This window comes from Mytilus californianus, unplaced genomic scaffold (genome assembly GCF_021869535.1).
Source record: "Mytilus californianus isolate M0D057914Y unplaced genomic scaffold, xbMytCali1.0.p SCAF_14, whole genome shotgun sequence".
Taxonomy (NCBI): Eukaryota; Metazoa; Mollusca; class Bivalvia; order Mytilida; family Mytilidae; genus Mytilus; species Mytilus californianus.
In genome coordinates, this window is record NW_026262626.1 from 18,591,465 (window position 1) to 18,611,576 (window position 20,112).

At 32.9% G+C, this 20,112-nt stretch overlaps 1 protein-coding gene across 1 annotated transcript in view; it reads left to right on the forward strand.

The window, feature by feature from the left end:
- LOC127724326 (tyrosine 3-monooxygenase-like) overlaps nt 1-11,657 on the forward strand; it is a 29,848-nt gene extending 18,191 nt beyond the window's left edge. The window contains exons 3-11 of the mRNA XM_052231258.1: nt 817-1,000; nt 1,648-1,736; nt 2,610-2,677; nt 4,034-4,084; nt 6,869-7,014; nt 8,145-8,280; nt 9,094-9,220; nt 10,645-10,874; nt 11,391-11,657. Coding sequence (XP_052087218.1) covers nt 817-1,000; nt 1,648-1,736; nt 2,610-2,677; nt 4,034-4,084; nt 6,869-7,014; nt 8,145-8,280; nt 9,094-9,220; nt 10,645-10,874; nt 11,391-11,553 — 1,194 coding nt within the window. The 3' untranslated portion in view covers nt 11,554-11,657. The remainder of the gene's footprint in view (nt 1-816; nt 1,001-1,647; nt 1,737-2,609; nt 2,678-4,033; nt 4,085-6,868; nt 7,015-8,144; nt 8,281-9,093; nt 9,221-10,644; nt 10,875-11,390) is intronic.
- The last annotated feature ends 8,455 nt before the right edge of the window (nt 11,658-20,112 follow it).

Consider the following 20,112-nt stretch of genomic DNA (forward strand, 5'->3'; position numbering starts at 1 on the left):
GTTTAACTGTGCCAAAAAAAAAATAGAATGCGGGTACAGTGTAAAAGTTACTGATACGGCAACGCTTAAACAAAAAAAAAATCAACTTTGAAATACATTAAGAGGGTAAATACAATGATCCCAAAGTATGTTCCAATTGTCGTAACACCACTGTCCTGTCCTCTTTTCCTCGAATGTAATCTATCAAATTAGACTTATCACCGGATTTGTACTTACATGAGCAACACGACGGGTGCCGCATGTGGAGTAGAATCTGCTTACCCTTCCGGAGCACATGAGATCACCCCTGGTTTTTGGTGGGGTTCTTGTTGCTCAGTCTTAAGTTTTTTATGTTATGTTTCAAGTACTGTAGTTTGTCTTTTGGTCGTTTTTCGTTTTTTTGCCATGGTGTTGACAGTTTGTTTTCGACCTATGAGTTTGAGTGTCCCTTTGGTATCTTTCGCTTGTCCTTTACAGTATACATTGTACCATATGTTATGATTTAAATCGCTTCCATTACTGTTACACAACAAGACATGCATAGTTATTTTTTTTTTATGGTCAGTCAATATAAATAAACCTTAGGAACCAATGCTACCTTGGCCTATATGTATGGCCTTGACCAGCAAATATGTTTCTACGTGCTCAATTTTCCTTTCCATGCGATTAAACCTATTAATTTAATAACCTGCTTAATTTAATATTTCAAATTGTCTACTCTGACGTAAAATAATAGATTACCGTTTATTATCCAAAATTTGCCATTTAAGAAGACAATGTTCATCATTTTAAAAGACTAGAAAGATTGACCTTTAATCTATCAATTTAATTTTTCAGGCATCAAAGGTGATTATAGATCACATCGAATCACGGAAGTCCAAGAAATCCGGAGCACAATTTGAAATTCTGATAAAATGTGTTGGGTCACGCGATAGAATCACATCACATGTTAATTCGTTACGCATGGTCACATCTATAGCTGACGTTGCAATTGTATCGGATCAAGAAGTTGAAACTAAAGGTGCGTGTTACCATGAGTATGATTAAATCTTCACTTTATCATAGATTTTTCAATTTATCGGTTTCAGTCAAAGATGATTTAAATGGATTATAAAAATTAGTCAGAATTCGTTGCGGTGTCTGTGAGGTAAATTGAAGTTTCCTGTCAAATAAAGAAACACAAAAATCTGTTTTTGATGAGCTACATACGTTTTCACTCTGGCATTAAAAGAAATGCAGAAAAGTGTGTTTTTGTTTTTGCGGTTTTTTTTTTTAGGATTTTTAGTTAAATTTCAGAAAACACCTATATAGTTAATAATCTGACAATGCCTCAATTTTTTTTTTTAATATAGCATTTGATTTGTCAATTACAACTAATTTTATTGACCTAAAAGTTAAATTATCAGTCCGACTCAAGTTTTTATAAATTAGAAATTACTAATCCCTTATTAGAATTAAATCAAACAGAAATACTAATACGATATTTATTAACTGTGGAAATAATAATCGCTGCTTTTCTGGACATATTTGAAGCACAGATTTGAGTGTTTAAGAAAATACACAAATTCCTTATCGGCTTGTTTGCAGAATTTGTCAAACTCACGAAATCACACGAAAATACAAATTTTCCCCTCAAATTAAACGCATCATGTTTTATTTTTGTTTTAGTAATTTGGTTTCCAAGACACATATCAGAATTAGATAACTGCACACATCTTGTCACAAAGTTTGAACCGGAACTCGACAGTGATCACCCGGTAAGTAAAAGTACAGTGATTCTTGGGGTGTGAACTAATCCAAATCATCACAATAGAAAAAAAAACACGATTTACAAAGACTACATGTAACTTATATAAATATTCAAGTTTGATACTAAATCTTGATTCCACTTTTATTTTCATTCATTCTTACAGTCTTTAAGATTCGAACACAAGGAATCAGTTTAACAAATTTTGGACATTGCAACAGCATGGTAGTTAACATAAATGTATTCACACCTTTAATAAAAGAACACATCCGGGTGACTCAGCATTTCCGGACATTTGTCTTTGTTGGTGTTATTTTGTCCATGCTTAGTGTAACATATATGTTTGTGTGCGTGTAATTTTTATTCAGACTTATTATATGCACTAAATTTGTGCTTTTTCTCATTTTCCCTATTAACAGTTCATTTTGTGTTCTTCACTTCAAACAAAACTAAAATCCAATGTCATACCTGGTAATGCAAACCCGTCTGTGATACAAGGTTACACGTAATTCCTCTTGCTTATCTTATTTGTTCTTAGTTGACCGAGTACCAGAATGTCCTACATCAAGTTGGGTAACCTGTCGAAATTTTTGTTTCTCCGGAGTCAAAAGTCAGTAATACGAAAATAGACTATTGAAAGCCGCTTTCAATCTAACATTAAATTGGTATAAGTAAGAACACTTAACAGAACATTTGAGCTGAAATAATAAAATGTATTAAAAGTATCTGCGACACAAAAATAACAGATTAGTCCTCTCATTTCATCTGAATCAAGCAAGTTTAAGTATTTTCAAAAATATCCTGAAAATATCAATATCATCAGCAACATGTTTGAGTATTGTTAAGTTTTCTGTATATCTTCTTGTTTTATATGTTTGTTCAGGGATATACAGATAAAAAGTACAGAGAACGACGTAAAATGATAGCAGACATAGCATTTGACTACAGACAGTAAGTGGTGTAATAGACACGGGTTTGAGACACAAAACATTGCTACTGCAAATAGAAGCATAGAATCAAACGTTATAAATAAGTTTACTCGTATGACCAAATAGACCTAAAACGTAATAATATTACTCAATTGTTGGATAACAAATGCGCCAATGAATTTATACATTAAAACACTAAATAGACAACTTCATGCTGTCTATAATAATTACTGCATGTTGTAATATGCAGTTTTATACTGCAACTAGTTGTGTTTATTTCCTAAATATAGTAACAAAGCTATATTTTGTCCAATGTCAATTTCATCGTGGATCACTTTTCCCACAATCAGGGGTCCATTTAGGAATGAAAATAAATTTTAGATTTACACTACAATTTAAATAGCTATTAATTTATTAATTTAAGTTGCAATATAAAAACAATATTAGGTCAATATCAGAAAAATATAAACTTTTTTGTATTCGGCACTAAAATGGGGAGGGGCTCGGTACAACCTCGCACTTCCTTAGTTTCTCAGCCTCATACAAAAAAGTCTATATTTTTCTGACATTGACTTTATATTGTATATTTATTGTGTATGTGAATATAAAATAGAGCAAGGCGTGTTCAATGCATCATGTATAACATGTAACTTTGGAACTAATACAGATTTCTGCGTTGTGATAGGATTAACACATTTTCCAGACTAATAGAAAAATAAGGAGATGTAGTATATTTGCCAAAGGAGACAACAATCCACCCAAGTCCAAAGGACAAGGATTTTAATATCTATAAGTCACCGTACGACCTTCAACAATGATCAAAACCCATACCTTATGGAAGCTATAAAAAACCTGCATTTCTGAATTTGAAAAAAAACTCTAAAGAGAAAAACAAACTACCAATAATTAATGCTAAAAAAAATAAATGAAAAGACCCATGGCGGACAGCAACCAACAACAACTACTAAACTTAAAGGCTCCTGACTTGGGACAGGCACATGCAAATTGCATGTATGTTTTAACTCGGCCAGTTTAATTCTTATGATAACTGCGACATAGAATGAAATATAATTATTATAATTCTCATTGGTCCAGTTTAATTATTTCAATTATGATCTTAAACCACATGTATTTAGTTTTTTGCCAACAACCGTTGATTGAAAATGATGTTAACATGTTTTGAGTGTGTAACGAGAACTTATGTTCGTTATGAAAGTAGTCCTGTGATACGGCCTATTAAGAAAGTAATCTCCAAAAATAATACTACGGAAAACGCTTGTTACCATTATCATAGTAAAATTTAAGTCTTTAAGCAAATCACATATTCAGAATGATTTTACTTTAATAACAAGGCACTTTTATTTCTTTCCCTTTTCAGTGGACAAGTTATCCCGAGAGTTGAATATACACAAGAAGAAAATGACACATGGTAAGAATTTGTCTATCCTTGTATTTTATCTAACTTGGTGGCTGATTGGAAAGCAGAGGTTTTTTTTATAATACAGTTTGTTTACTGGATGGTACTTTGGTCTTTGAATATGTTCGCGCTTCAGCTGAAAACTACTTTGAATACTAAATCATTTTAATTGTATATTTCTCAATAGTGTTTAATATAAAATTGCGAATTTGTCTTTTTGTGTTTTAATATCGAATCAATGGACGTATGGAATAAATTTCATGGAATTATGATTAAAAAAAAGCAAACAAACAATACACGAGGACCATGATGAACATCTGGTTTTCATATATCCAGTAACCTTTATTTGGCTGCATGGATGTCGAGATCTCGAGCTTTCAGAAATAAAAGTACATATCTGTACTGTTTTAGTTTGAAGCATAAGAGTACCATCCGAAATTGTTTACACAATCTGAAAAGAGATCTTTATGAGATGATCTCCGGTTTTTGGGTGGAGTTGGTGTTTCTCAGTCTTTAGTTTTCTCTGTTGAGTTCTATGTACTGTTGTTTGTCGTTTTTCGTTTTTTTTTACATGGCATTGTCAGTTTGATTTCCACTTATGAATTCCCCTATGGGATCTTTCGCCTCTCTCTTATGGAATAACGCCCAGTGATTACAGAAAAAAGTACTAAAATCCAACAGCGATTTTATCAATTGAAATATTAATACCATTAATAGTTCGATCATTTGAACCAGATGTGTTAAAGATTCTGTCATTCTGAAAATATCATCCGATTTATCATTCTAAGACACAAAATGTTGTTATTACAAAGTATTTGATGTGAAAATATCAAATTATATTGTAGTAATCAATTTATGAAAAAGATATCGGGTCTATATCACATTGTATTATTCGTCCTTCATGTAAACTGGCACTGAGTTAAACGTTTTATTGACTACCGATAGTTGAAAAACACATTTGCATCAGTTGTCATAGGATTGTTGATCGTGTTTAATATCTCTGTGTAATTAACGATTGTGATCAATGCATAAAAATATGATGAAATGTATGGTGCTTGTTCTGATATTTGAAACTGATTTGTAATAAATGCTTGAATGTTTTACGCATTGCATGTTAAAACAAATTTTGATTGATCGTACCATGTTATCAGACTTTTAAACAAGTATCATGCAATCAAGTAGCCATTATGAACGATTGATTGATACATGTAGTTACTGGCTTAACGTCATGTGGAAATATTTCATGCATATTCGGGATGGGAACATAGCGAACAATAAATGAATTATGCGGGTCTGGATAGGGGTGTTAGACCATTTTCTCTATTCTTACTTTTTCCCTTTATTCTGCACTTTTTGCCCATTATTTTCTATTCTGTAAACCCCATCCAGACTGTCAATTACTAGTATGTTGTTTCTGCAATGCAGGCCAACAGGGATGATGAGCAAATCCTTTCGACTGTCACTGAGATAGCTGGATAGGGTAGAAAAGAGTGGTGCAGATATTCACCTGCATGCCCCTCATGAAGTTATTGTAGGGTTTGATTACTTGCAGAGAGCGTGACACTCACCAAACATCGGCTTTTAGAAACATATTCCGATCGATCGGACGTGGCTACATATTCTAATTATTTCGCGCAGCCAGATGGACAACCTATCAACGCAGCAATTATTGCAAGTTAACAAATTCAAGTGCTCAGCGTAACTTGAAGTTAAAATTAATACTCATCTGATTCACAACTAAATGATAAGACGCATATGTCCCATATCCTGAAGCAAAAACACAGTCAAAGTTCAGTTTGTTTTGTCTGGTTTGTCTTAAGAATTAAGTTTCCACATTTTGATTTTCAAATTATTAGAATTGATTTGATACTCTTTTCTACGAGGAACTTCTGGACAATAAGTCTTGGAGAAGTAAAATAAGAAGTGCAGTTATTTGCAGATTATCAAGTAAACATCCATATGAAATATAAGGAGTATTTCCAGGTGCACCGACAAAAAGGTTTTAAGTGTAAACAGTCAACAAAGACCCTGAAATCATGCTGAATATGCATGAAATATTGGACTTTGGTGGCGTTAAGCAAACAACAACCAATCAATCAATATATTATTAAAAAAAAGATTTTTTTGTGTCAAAACCAGTGAAATTGCATGATATTGAATATGCATGAAATATTTGCCACTGGCCATAAAGATAACAACAGGCAATCAATATATTACTAATAAGAAACAGTGTTAAATGGTCGGAAAAGTCTAAAATTTCCTTTTTCCATTTAGTTGATTTGGATGGAGATATAGTCATTGTATTTAGATGAATTAATACAATAAATTCATTAATTATCAATTTACAGTACTGTTAAGTATGTCCTTTGTTTTTTTTTGTGAGGGGGGGGGGGGGGGGGGGGGGGGGTGGCTTTTTAGCCGATGAAAAAAATGTTCAGTTTGCATGATTTAAAAAAATATATGATATCTATAACAACTACAATTATTTCTATTATTTATTGATTGAGGGTCCTAAGTGGCCGAGTGGTCTAAGTATTGCAACTGCTGTATCACTAACTTGTCAACAATGAGGTTGTGAGTTCGAATCTGGCACGTGGCACGACTCTAATCTTAATAATTCAATTTTCCTACCGAAAGTCGGTGGTTCTCTCCGGGCACTCCAACTTCCTCCACGAATAAAAACTGACCGCCACGAAATATCCAATAATGCTAAAAGTAGCGCTAAACATCAATCGATTAATTAATTAATTCCGCATTGATACTTTTAAAACAATATTCAATAAACATGTTTTACAGGGGACACGTGTACAAACATCTTCAAGATCTGTTTCCAACTCATGCTTGTAAAGAACACATTGAGAACTTCAAAATACTAGAACAGGATTGTGGATATAGCGCAAATAAAATTCCACAGTTAGAAGATGTATCTAATTTCTTAAAGCGTAAGTATTACTTTATAATTACCATAATTATAAATTAACTGTTAACAAAACTGTGAATTTTTCGAAATACTAGGGATTTGTTACCCCAGGAATATATCATCTTAACCTATATTATGGAAAACCATTCGGAATTTTATCGGTCTTCAACTTTTTACCTTATTTGGTCTTTTTAACTTTTTTATCCGAGCGTCACTGACGAGTCTTTTGTAGATGAAACACGCGTCTGGCGACAACTGGCGACAACAATTTGAATCCTGCTATCTATGATTAGTTTATTTCTGACGTTTGAGATGACACCATAGTCGATGTCATATGTTACTGTTCTTGCTTTTCTCAACGGTTTCCTTTACACATTTTAAAGTCTTGTCACATGTATAATAAGGTCCTATCAAATGGTACCGAGTATATAAAAAAAATTCAACAATTAGAAATCTTATCAAATTTTTTGTGTACGAAAATAAATGAATCCACATTGATTTATTTTGATCAGACTATTTTTTAGTTGTTATATAAATTGTCTTCACTCATTTAAGCTAACAAAACATTGGAAAAATAGAGATAATACTTATGAAATAATAGAACAAAAAATAGATAGGAAGATCCAGTATGTAAAGAATTTAATAAAGACAATGCTTTACAAATTTATTAGCATATTAATAAAAGTTTATGAGGTTCATAAGTCGACAACAACAAAACGATAAAAAATAACATAATACAATCATATTATCAATTTTTTTAAGGGGACGACCATTTATTTTTTTAAGGGGGGGGGGGGGGGTATTTTGAAAATAGATAACTTGACTTTGTAAGAACTGAACATAAACAAGTTTGCACAAAACAGGATTAAAATGAATATTTTGCAACACAAAGTGCAAAAAGCAAATGTGCACAAAAGTGAAAATAAGTTTTTAAGCGGAAAAAATCAGCATGCGTAGCAACAGATGCAAATAAATGATCAATCCAGAAAAAAATCCTCAATATCAAATGGTCGTCCCCTAACGTGTATACAAACAATGATAGATGAAAGGCAGATAAGTAAGAACTGCATAAGCTGAAATATTTGCCACTGGACCGTCTGGACGTTAAGCAACCAACACTTATATTGTTTACATAAATCCTTTTCTTTATAGGAAGAACAGGGTTCCAGTTACGTCCAGTTTCCGGTTTATTATCAGCACGTGACTTTTTAGCTAGTCTTGCATATAGAGTTTTCCAGTGTACGCAGTATGTTCGTCATGGGTCAAAACCAGACCACTCTCCTGAACCGTGAGTTGCGTTCTGATTTACTTTTTTCTATTGCGGAAACCGTGAACTGTGAGTGCTATCTCAGGGGCGGATTCAGGCGGGGGCGTGGCGGGTGTGCGCCCCACCCTCTAAAATTTGCAAAGCATGTCTTGTCCTCAGCCTAATAAAGAATATTTCGATAATTTTACCTCAAAAACTTTGCGCCCCAAACCCCCCCCCCCCCCCCCCCTAACCTAAAATCCTGGATCCGCCCCTGTATCTGATGAGCATCCTAAGGTTGAATATTGGAATGTTATATTTATTTTCTTAATAGATGCCCTCATATCATTTTTGATTTTTTTGAAATACTTACGCTTTCTACCCCAGGAATAGATTACCTTAACTGTATTTGGCGAATTTTTAAGGAATTTTGGGTCATCAATGCTATTCAAATTCGTACTTTGGTCTTTTTAACTTTTTTTATTTGAGCGTCACTAATGAGTCGTTTGTAGACGAAATGCGCGTCTGGCGTACAAAATTTCAATCCTGGTATCTATGATGAGTTTAGTATATTTGTATACTCATACTTTTTGGTAACCAGAAATACAAATTTGCGAGAAATTGTATGCTCCTTTCTAGTGAAATAAGGACCCCCTAGTTAGTTCTTAAAAATTTCTGTTTCTTACGTATACAATGTAATATCAATTTATTAGATGGTACATAATTTCATCTTTTACATTGACTCTTTATAAGAAGAAAAAGTGAAACAAAATGATGTGTAATATGCCAATAATCACGTGTTTAATAAATATAATATACATTAAATACAATATGTATTCATTTTATTTTTCACAGAGACTGTATTCACGAGTTGCTTGGACATGTGCCAATGTTGGCAAATCCAAAATTTGCACAGTTCTCACAAGAAATAGGACTAACATCTCTTGGAGCCTCAGATGCCGATATTGAAAAATTTGCTACAGTATGTATTTTAAGTGAAACATAAAATATCAAGTGATGTGAAATTGCATATTATTTCCTTGACAAGGAAGACTTTTTTAAAAACACAATGGTACGTTAATATGGAAATTGCTTATCGTTTATTCTCACCGTGGACACGAGTTTGCTAAAAGTACATTTTTTTATTTCTAATCGGATGAGGATGTTCAATGGTTGTTTTTTAGTGCTTGTACATGTAACTTAAACACTAAACTGTTTTAATTTTACGTAATCATCGTTGTTTGATGAAAATATTTAAATAAACGCCATTAAAATCCTGAACATTAAATACGACGCAAAATTTAGACACCTTTGATCTGTTCATGGTTGTAAAGTTTTAAGTGTTTTTAATATTTTAATGATGCTAGATAGTACTTTAATATATAGAACAAGTTAAGAACAATAGGACGAATATTGCAAGTTTTGGATAAACGAAAATTAAAATCAACATTATATTACCAACGTGAAACTAAATGAAACAATTCAGAAACGATCTCTATTATAAAAAGTTGCACTTTTAGATAAAGTGCATATAAATCAAAACATAGAAAGAATTGATATTGATGGAAGCTTTGTATGAATATTTTATTTTCGAATATATCATAATATTTGCTTTAACTTTGATAGTCCATTAGTATTTGTTTTACTCAACATCCATACGAATTGAAAATATTATAGTGTCGGCTTTCATATTAAGAAAACAATTAGTACCATAACACAAAACAGTCTATTGATATTTGAGCCTGAAGGTGTGTTTTATTTCCGTTCCAATATTGAATATGGTTTTACGATTTAAAATATGGAGATGTTGTATGATTGTCAATTAGACAACTATCCACCAAATGGCGTACATATATGCCTTTTTTACAACGCGTGGCACGTTTCAAACAAGAACTGTATGGTCAGTGGATGCACATGAATCGACACAATAATTTAAACCAGTTGTTTGGTCGGTTTGTGCCCCTTTTTGTGTGTTGTCGTCTAGTTATGTTATAATTTCAATAATCCGTTGTTAATGTCAGTTTTAATGTTATAATTTTAATAGACCGTATATATTGTCAAACTATTCTTCAGAAACAAATAAAAGAATGAAAGTAGCAGAACAAGAACACTGTTTGAATTAAAAAAAAACAAGAACAAGAGATAAGAACAAATTCAACATCAACAAGAATAGTTTTGATTTGATATCTTTGTATATGACAAATAAACCATCTGCTTTCCGGTGCATGCCTGGTTGCACAGTATTTAATCTAAAATTAAAATTTATTTTAAGATTTATTTCTAATCAGATCTTTATTTTCATTTTTATGTTTTCATATTATGTACAATTTATCATTTTTTCTTTTGTTTTTAAAATATGATTTACAAGTTCAAGTTAAAAATCAAACATTTTTTGATTAATTATAGCTGTACTGGTTTACGGTAGAGTTTGGCCTATGTAAGGAACATGGGAATCTAAGAGCATACGGTGCTGGGACGTTGTCATCGTACGGGGAGTTACGCCATGCCTTGTCTGATGCCCCGAAAAAATATCCATTTGATCCAGAGAAAACTTCAGTACAAGTGTACACAGACGAAGATATCCAGCCAATTTATTTTGTTGTTGAATCTTTTGATGATATGATGCAGAAAATGAAGTAAGTTTGAATAGTTTACTCTTCCGGAGCACCACATCGTGTTGTTCAATTTTTATTCATGTGTAATGTTTTGTTATCGTTGTTTTGCTGTTTGGCTATGGCGTTGTCTGTTTTTATAGGACTTATGGTTTCAATTGTCCCCTAGGTATCTTTTCTCTCTCTTGTAAGTGTATAATACTTAATAGTAAGATCTTCTAACACCAGATCAAAATTATATTTCATATTTACAAAACACTTTTGATCAACGTATGAGCAGAGTTAGCCAGTTATATCGCAGAATGTAAAATCAGTCGTTTTCCCAAAAAATAGAATGCACCTCCCTAAATGTGCATGAAAGTCCGTTAAACTCAATTAAACAAATTCATATTATTTATGGTGAAAATGTTTTCATCTTTAAAATAGATAAAGGAGATGATGATCTCTATGATTTTTTGTATCTATAATGTCAATGAGCATTTCACAATTACGTTATCGGGAGATTTTTCGAAATGATCCTACGTTTATTTTTTCTTTCAGGCGCTATGCAGCCACTATTAAAAGACAGTGTGAAGTACGCTATGATCCTTATACACAAACAATACAAGAACTCGGCAACGAGGTATCAATGCAGTATTTGCATTTATCTCTTCAAAACGAAGTAGAAAGCTTGCAAAGGGCGGTAAAGGAACTGAAAGTGTAATGTGAAGATTTGTCGTCATTATGCTTAATCATTACATGTATAAACATGAATATATGTTTTAAATGAACTCGTTATGAATAAAATATGTCTTGTAGAATGCTTAATCGCCCTCTGTTTTTCAGCCTTATGCCGTGTTTACCCCCCCCCCCCCCCCTTTTTCCAGGTCTTATCACTTGGCATCCGTCGTCGTCGTCGTCCGTCGTCGTTGTCGTCCATTAACATTTACAAAAATCTTCTCCTCTGAAACCACTGGGCCAAATTTACCCAAACTTGGCAACAATCATTATTAAGGTATCTAGTTGGCCAACCAAGATGGCCAACATGGCTGAAAATAGAACATATGGATAAAATGCAAGTTTTTCCTATTATTTTTAAAACCGCTATAAATGGAGAGATTTTGACAAGAACAAAAATGTTCATAATGTTGAGCTCTAGCTATTGTTCATTAACGTCAAACCTGTCAGCCGACCATTACCATTTTAAATGTTTTCCCCTATTATCCCAAAAATTAGACATAGACAGAAACTTTATATATCAAAAATGATCAGCAAAACAGGATCTTCTAATAAGTCAACATGAAAAAAAATCATTAGATGACTCCTTATTAGAGTTATTGCCCTTTAATGACGATTTTAACCAACTTTTTGCGTTTTTGCCTAATATCTTAAAACTATTATAGATAGAAAAAATAATCAACAAGAAAAGATCGACAAATGAGACAACATTGCCAGATTTGTAAGTCAACTCCTTATTGAAGTTATTGCCCTTTAATGATAATGCTTACATTTTTATATAAAAAAAATCAATAAATAGAAACTTTAGAAAGGAAAAAATTATCAGCAGGATAAGATCAACAAATATGTCAACATGACTGAAACTGTCAGTTAACTCTTAAAAGAGTTGTTCCCCTTTAATGATGCGTTTTTTTACTAAAAAGTGACCATTGTTGAAGATGCAGGTGAGCGACACACTCAAGCTCTTTAGAGCCGCTAGTTTATATGTACTAGACTTTTCACCACATGGTAAGACGACTGTCAATCTTTTTTGTTTATGTTTATATCTTGAATTAGTACAAAGCTTGTTGATATTTGGGGAGTGTAGAGTGGGTGATAAGACACATGTCTGTATACTGCATCTGGATGCCTTGCATTGTTTTGTTGTTTGTGTGTTAATTGCAGCATTTTTGTTGCAATTTTAAATGGAAAAAAAAGATTGAACGGATACGGGCGATGCATACATGTATAATGCAGTGTCTTCTATCAGCACCATATAAAAATTAATAATTATGATTACAAAAGAGAACAAAGTGAAATGTAGCGTATACTTCATTCAGACAGCAACCGAACGGCACATAAATAACAAAGATACCTTGTGGTCTTTATTTGAAGAAAAGTCGTTCTGAACGTAAAGCAAATGTAAAAACCATCTTTACCAAATAACCCAAGTCTAAAAACGTTGTGAATGAATAAAGCAGATAAATATGATGACAGACCTGCCGGCAAATAACATAAGGTTCAAGATCACCTTGTACATGAAGGCATGGATGGGGTATACAGAATAGAGAATAAAGGGCCAAAAGTGCAGAATAACGGAAACAAATTATAGAATAGAAAATAATGGCTTGAAAAAATATAAAGATTGGAATTTTTAACAAAACTGCAAGGTGCATTACATTTGGTTTGCGATTGCTTGTCTTAACTATTCACCAAACGAACAATAGGTAATAAAATAATGGCTAACCGGGGCTACCGGTCGAAAAAATGTCACTTTTGATTGGATGACAGCTGCCGTCAATTGCCAAGTTGACATTAGGAAAATTATATAGCTGCTAATTTTAACACACCATTATGTACGTCAACAAAAAATCAGTACACGAATGCAGTAGCGACATACAATACATTATCCCCGGCTTAGTATATTTCTAGAATTCTGATTGGTTAACGCACGTCATTACAAAACCCATAGCCCCTGGGTGTTGCTAACCCATATCCCCGGACGTTTCTACCCATTACATCGGGGAATTTCACGCGCGTTTTCCTTAGTTCCATGGTTGTTCCTTATGAAATATCGAATTCTGTAGATTTTCCATGATGTCTGTATAATTAAATACTTAATCCACTAACGATTTTATCTTATTATATCGATTATTTGCACTCATTTTAGTAAATGCATCACTATGCAGCCACATTGACAATGAATGGTACTACTGACCTAGCTATGCAAATGACCCACGTTGACGTCACACCGTTTATGATGTAACTCTCACAACATTGCGCGCCAAATTCGACCCATTTCAGTTTCTCTGTCTCTAGTTTAAAAAAGCCTTATATTTATCTACATGTAGGGTTCTACCAAAGTACACCCCGTTAAAAATATGTCAAATTCCCAAATTTCAATAAAAGATATTTAAAAATGAAAAAAACGTTGCTTTCACGTTAAACTTTGTGGTCGAATTTCTCTAAAAATCGCCAGATTTAGACTAAGACCGGGGATAAATTCGTTATGTACATTCATATCCGTAGATATGGATATTTTAACACCCTTCAGTACCCTATACATCCTTCGGCTGCGCCTCAGGGTGTACTTGGATACTTCAGGGTGTTAAAATATCCATATCTACGGATATGAACGTAGATAACTTATAATAACACAGTGTTCCAGTCATGTAGTTGAAAAATGAAAAATCCAATGGATGCCATTCAAATATTTGACATATCGGTATTCTTAAAGTGTATTTTGTAATTCAAATTCTGCATTGTGATTGACATTTTATATTTGTATATAATGGATATTAGTATCGTGTTATATTCATTCAAAACAACTTTTTCCCAGTAATTGATTTATATTCACAAAAAATAAGTGCTCCCGAACAGTACATCAAAAGCAGCGATAGAAAGCCATCCTAAATATTCTATTTTTATCGCTTTTATTCAAATATTTGCAGACAGAATGTAACAAAATTCAATGTTTATATTGAAGTATTCAGTTTCAGATTGTTCAATTATTTCACCAAATATATCAATATTGTCTTTTGTCAACACATATTGACAAAATCACAGAACTCTATTGAAAGAAGAAATTACAGTAGCGGTAAGGGTGATTTATATTTCCTTCTTCAGCGATAATAGAACACAGAATTACATAAATACCCCATTCTAATGACTAAATGGCACAAAATAGAACAATTCAGTGTTTATTTCAGTGTTCATACAGCCAATTGCATCTGCTGGAATCCCATTAGTCGAGAATCGTTAAAAAATAATTGATTTTGCATGCGTACATGTTTTGCATCATATTTCTTATTATTTGCAATTTAGACTAAATACTAAAAGACCATGTCAGACTGTATCAGGATATTAATAAATCATGTTTTTTTCTTCAAAATTTAATTATAAGTCCAAAGTCTTTTTTTTTTACATTCATCAAACATTTACGTCTATGTCATGTAAAGTGTTGAATTCGATCATGCAACTTACATTTGGTTTGATATAAAAACGTGGCATTAATGTACACAGTGTATGTAATGTGCGAATCCTAAAAGTCATTTTTACTGTATCCGTGATGAATTTCTGATGTAGAATAATAAATAAACAGACGACAATTTCAAGATTTTTGAATAAAATAAGAACTAATATATAATGTGTACTGTTTTTATAAATTCATGATATAGGTATGAGATGCGGACGGGTTTTCATCGCGCCTACAGCCATCCAGGTGCAAAATTGATACACAAATAGATAAATATTAAGAATAGTTCACGAACAGAGCGTGCAAGAGATTTAAAAGTAGCAGTTAAGTTTCATTTGCAGAAAAATGTACCTTTTAACATAATTATTAATGTTGTTTAACTTAAAACAGGTTTTGTTATTCAGCTTGTTGATATTGAATCAAATTCCATTATGCTGTTTTCGTTATGCGATTCATGTTTACTGTCGAATAATGATACGAGACTTTCATTTTCACTGTAGAGCAATTCATTTCTATTGTATATGCGATGCGTTTTCACAGAAGGAAATAAATTAATTTTCATTATATAAAATTTATGAAGTCAGAAGGATTGATTATATATAAAATAAAATTGAGAATGGAAATGGGGAATATGTCAAAGAGACAACAACCCGACCAAAGAGCTGACTTAGTGAGTGAAAGTCTGAGATAATATATGATCAATAAATTTCTTAAACATGGTATTTATTGCTAATATAGTCAATTCTATTTTCTCAAATAATTTGTCCTGATCTATATGTAGGATATTATTCTTTCCTATGACACGTCATCATTAAATACATATATCTTGGACAGTCAAGACAATCTTTGTATAAAAGTGACACCTAACATCCACGTATTCCAACATCAATCTGAATTCCGACAGCAAAAAATCTTATTCGGAAGACTCCGTATACATACTATTAGTATTTTACTGTAATTATATTACAAAATATTGATCACATGATGCTAGTATTACTAGACTTGCAATTACGTTTTCATCTTGCACAAACAATTGACGCTTGTATGACTGGATAATTGATATGTATCATGCCATTGTGTATAAATCTTATACAGTAAAGAAAGTTCGAGCAACAGTCCAGTCACCATAAATATGCTTGAATTTCTTATAAGTAGGTGTTACAAATAAGCCAATACGCAATTGTGAGAATACAAAGAAATATTGAAAACAGTTTATTGTTACATGTTTAAATGGTTCTATACCACGGGGTATAACCGACGTACAGTTGATTCCGGACGTTAACCGCTACATCGCAAAGCAATGTTGGTAGATACACCGTTCTTATATTTACACCAAAGACTAATTGACTAACTGTTCAGTTAAGTATTAAATGTTTATGAAAACAAAGTTTACTGCTCCTGGCAGCATTGTATATCATTTATATTACATGAACACCATGTGACTATTTTAAATAGACAGGTCTGGGAATTACTTGTAAACATCGCGAAACAAACACTATGCGTAAATTAAACTTGATTAAACTACAAATAGAGCATAATTGGTTGGCTTTTTCACTAAATGCGACCGTGAATTTTGTGCTTTGTTGTTGTTAAAATACATAATACGAATGACGAACCCGTTGTTTTAATTTTATTTGAAGACATTTACTTGAAAAACTGACCTCAGAATTTTGACACTGTACGATTCATTCTCTTTGTAGTTTGTTTTCTTTCTTTAGTACCGTTCGTTGTACATTCTTGTACTGTTCGTTGTGCAAAAGCCTATCAATACGGTAGAAATATGTATGACACGGCGTGACAAATGTTCAAAGCTTTTTTAAGCGAGTTATAAAACTTTTCTAAGAAAATTCGTCGTAGAAAAACGTTATATTCATGGATGTTCTGCTCCAGTTAATTTTCGGATCCATGACAAGCTAATAGTAAACTCACCAACAATATTTGAATAATCATGATATGAACGTGGTTATACCCGTGTATATTCAAGTAAGCATCTACGACTAGCTTGCATTTCAAATTGTAAATATCATCAATATTTAAGTCATTTAAAAACTATTTTCAGTTGTTGTATGGCGAATAATCATATAAAACGACAATGAAAATTCATCGCACTTCCAAAAATTCCACATCATAAATTATTGCACTTACAGTGATAATTCATCGCATCTATAGTTAAAATGAATCGCATTCAGTAATCAATATTATGGATTCTGCTGCTTAAATAACACTTTTTTGGACTTAAATCCTGTCATTATACATTAAAAAGTTATATTCTAATGAAATTCTGTTAAAACATACATTCAAATCTATTATTTTGTATTTTCAAAAAGTAAACAAACGCAGTTTTTTCCATCATCTTTTATTCTACAATAGACATACTCGCATACAACTTAAAATGAAGTAACTGGATTCGCACTTTATATACACTGGTACAACGCTATGATGTATTTTTCTTCCTCCAAAGGATCCTCGGTTTTTATTTTATTGTATATATTTGAATAAAATTTAATCAAAAGAAAAAGAAGTTGATCTACATCGATCGCTTTCCTGTTAATCACTGAAATGGTGAGTTAGAACCAAGCTCTTGGCAGGTGCGTTCGCCTCCGATCTTAATTGACTAGTATGGCCAGTTTTAATTCACCGCGGGTTCTCCGGGCTTCCTCCGCAAATAAAGGTGGCACCCACGATATACAAGTAGCCAAGAGTGCTGAAAATGGCGTTAAACATCATCAATCACACGATTTTCAACAGCAACAAAATATTTTGAAATGCTTATATCTAAAAAAAAAAACATACAGAACAATCTAATTTTGTTTTTCCATAGTTTGGATGTTTTATTCAAGTTCTATTCAAACACATCGGATTGATGCAAATGTAATTTTTCTGAATTCCAGCAACTACATTATGTAAATATATGCAGTTAACGCGGGTGCTCCGGTCAAGAAACGCATTTCATATAACGAGTGGTAGATTTGTATCCGTCATTTGTTCTTTTGGAAGTTAAAAGTTGTGTGATAAGCTGGCAAACATGTTTAGCCCCGCTATAATACTATTAGTTACATATATAGTGTGCTAGTGACCTAATACGATATAAATGGGGTCAGTATGTGGAATTTACTGACCCCATTTATATCGTATTAGGTCACTAGCACACTGAATATACTGACCCCATTTATATCGTATTAGGTCACTAGCACACTAGTACTGTGTAACGAATTTTTTTTACCAACTATCTTAACATGTGGTATTTAGACGAGTGGCCTATTAAAATGAAAAATAAAGTCATCAATACTCAGTAAGAACCTACTTCCATTTGTCTATACAAAAACAAATGCCAACAATAACAAGTTGTTAGCTTTAAATGTGTTTTATGAATTTATTTCAATCGTTCATCATCAATTTCTTCGTCTGTAAAACCTTTCTGATGTTTCCTCAACACCGTGTTGTTTTTATAAAAGGACGCAACACCACTACTAACCGTGTATTGAAATAAGCCCCGTCTACTAACCTAATATGAAATAAACACGGTCTTCACGCGGTTGTTTTTAACCAATCATATTCCTAGAAATGTATAGGAGTTAAGATAATTACATGTATGTGCCTGTCCTACGCCAGGAGTCAGTAGTTCAATAGTTATCGTCCAACTCAGTTCTCGTTTGTAAAGATTATTTTTCATTTAATGATTTCAGGGTGGGTGAGTTTTATAGTTATCTATACGGCATTGGTTTTGCTTATTGTTGACTGCCGTATGGTGTTAGTAGTTGTTGGAAAGTTCACAATTGCGTAGCTGAACTCATCTCTTTTGTCGTAAAGTGTTATTAAACCGAACCTCATTGTGAGTATTTTTTTATGTTGAATCCTTGTCATTAGATCGCTTGGGGGAGAAAGATACCAAATGGAACTTTCAAACTCATAAGTCGAAATTAAACTGAAAACGCCATATGGCAAAAAAAAAACATGAGACAAAGAGTATACAAACAACAGCATAGAAAAATAAAGACTGAGCAACACGAACCCCACCAAAAAACGGCGTGATCACAGGCACTCCGGTAGGTTAAGCAGATCCTGCTCCACATGTTGCATCCGTCATTTTCTCATGTATGTACAAACCCGGTGGTAAGTCTAATTGGTAGGTCATATTCAAGGAAAAGGAGGACAGGATTGTGGTTACGACGATTGGAACACATCCTTCGTCATATGTGAACAGTATATTTCATAACGGTCAACCAACCCTTGATGGCGTCCATAACATTTTCGACGGGATGCTTTATACTTCACCACTTGGAACTCTTGGTTCAATAGCTTCCTTGTCAAGGAAATCATGATAGGAAACGCAAGCCCTGGAATACCGTATCAACTGGAAGATAAAATTGAGAATGGAAATGGGGAATATGTGAAAAAGACAACAACCCGACCAAAGAGCAGACAACAGACGAAGGCCACCAATGGGTCTTTATATACTTAATATGCAGGCGCAGCAGGAATGTTGCTACATAGAAATGGAAAATTCACAATTGAGAAGCTTACTCATCTCTTTTTTCATAAAGTTTTTTTTCAACCGACCTTCATTGTCAATTTCTAGATGTAAGTCAAGATATTAGCAGACTTACTGTATCTGTTGTATCCTTTATTTCAAGTTCGATTGGATAGATGTGTTCCACATAGTCACCAAACTTTGAATTATTTAATGGGAAGACATCATCTATATAGTGAAGTTCAAGTATAATGCTAGCTTCTTTTCATTCTTCCTAAGAAGCTCATGCATGAAGTCAGCGTCATATGAATAAAGGCCGGCAAGAAAAGAAACACAGTTGGTCCCTGGAGGATATTTGTTTTATTGACAATCATACATGTACTTCATATGGATATGTTTATATCAACAAATTACTGTATCTTATAAAAATAAGGAGATGTGGTATTATTGCCAATGAGACAAATGGAGTGGATGTAAGCAATTATGTTAACCGTGTTTGTATTTATGTCTGTATTGTTTTTGAATTCAACAATGAGATTGCGGTGCATATTCTGACAATATTTCTAAATATGTATGCCTGTTATAGTCTGTTATAGCAATTTGATCATATGACCTCGCAT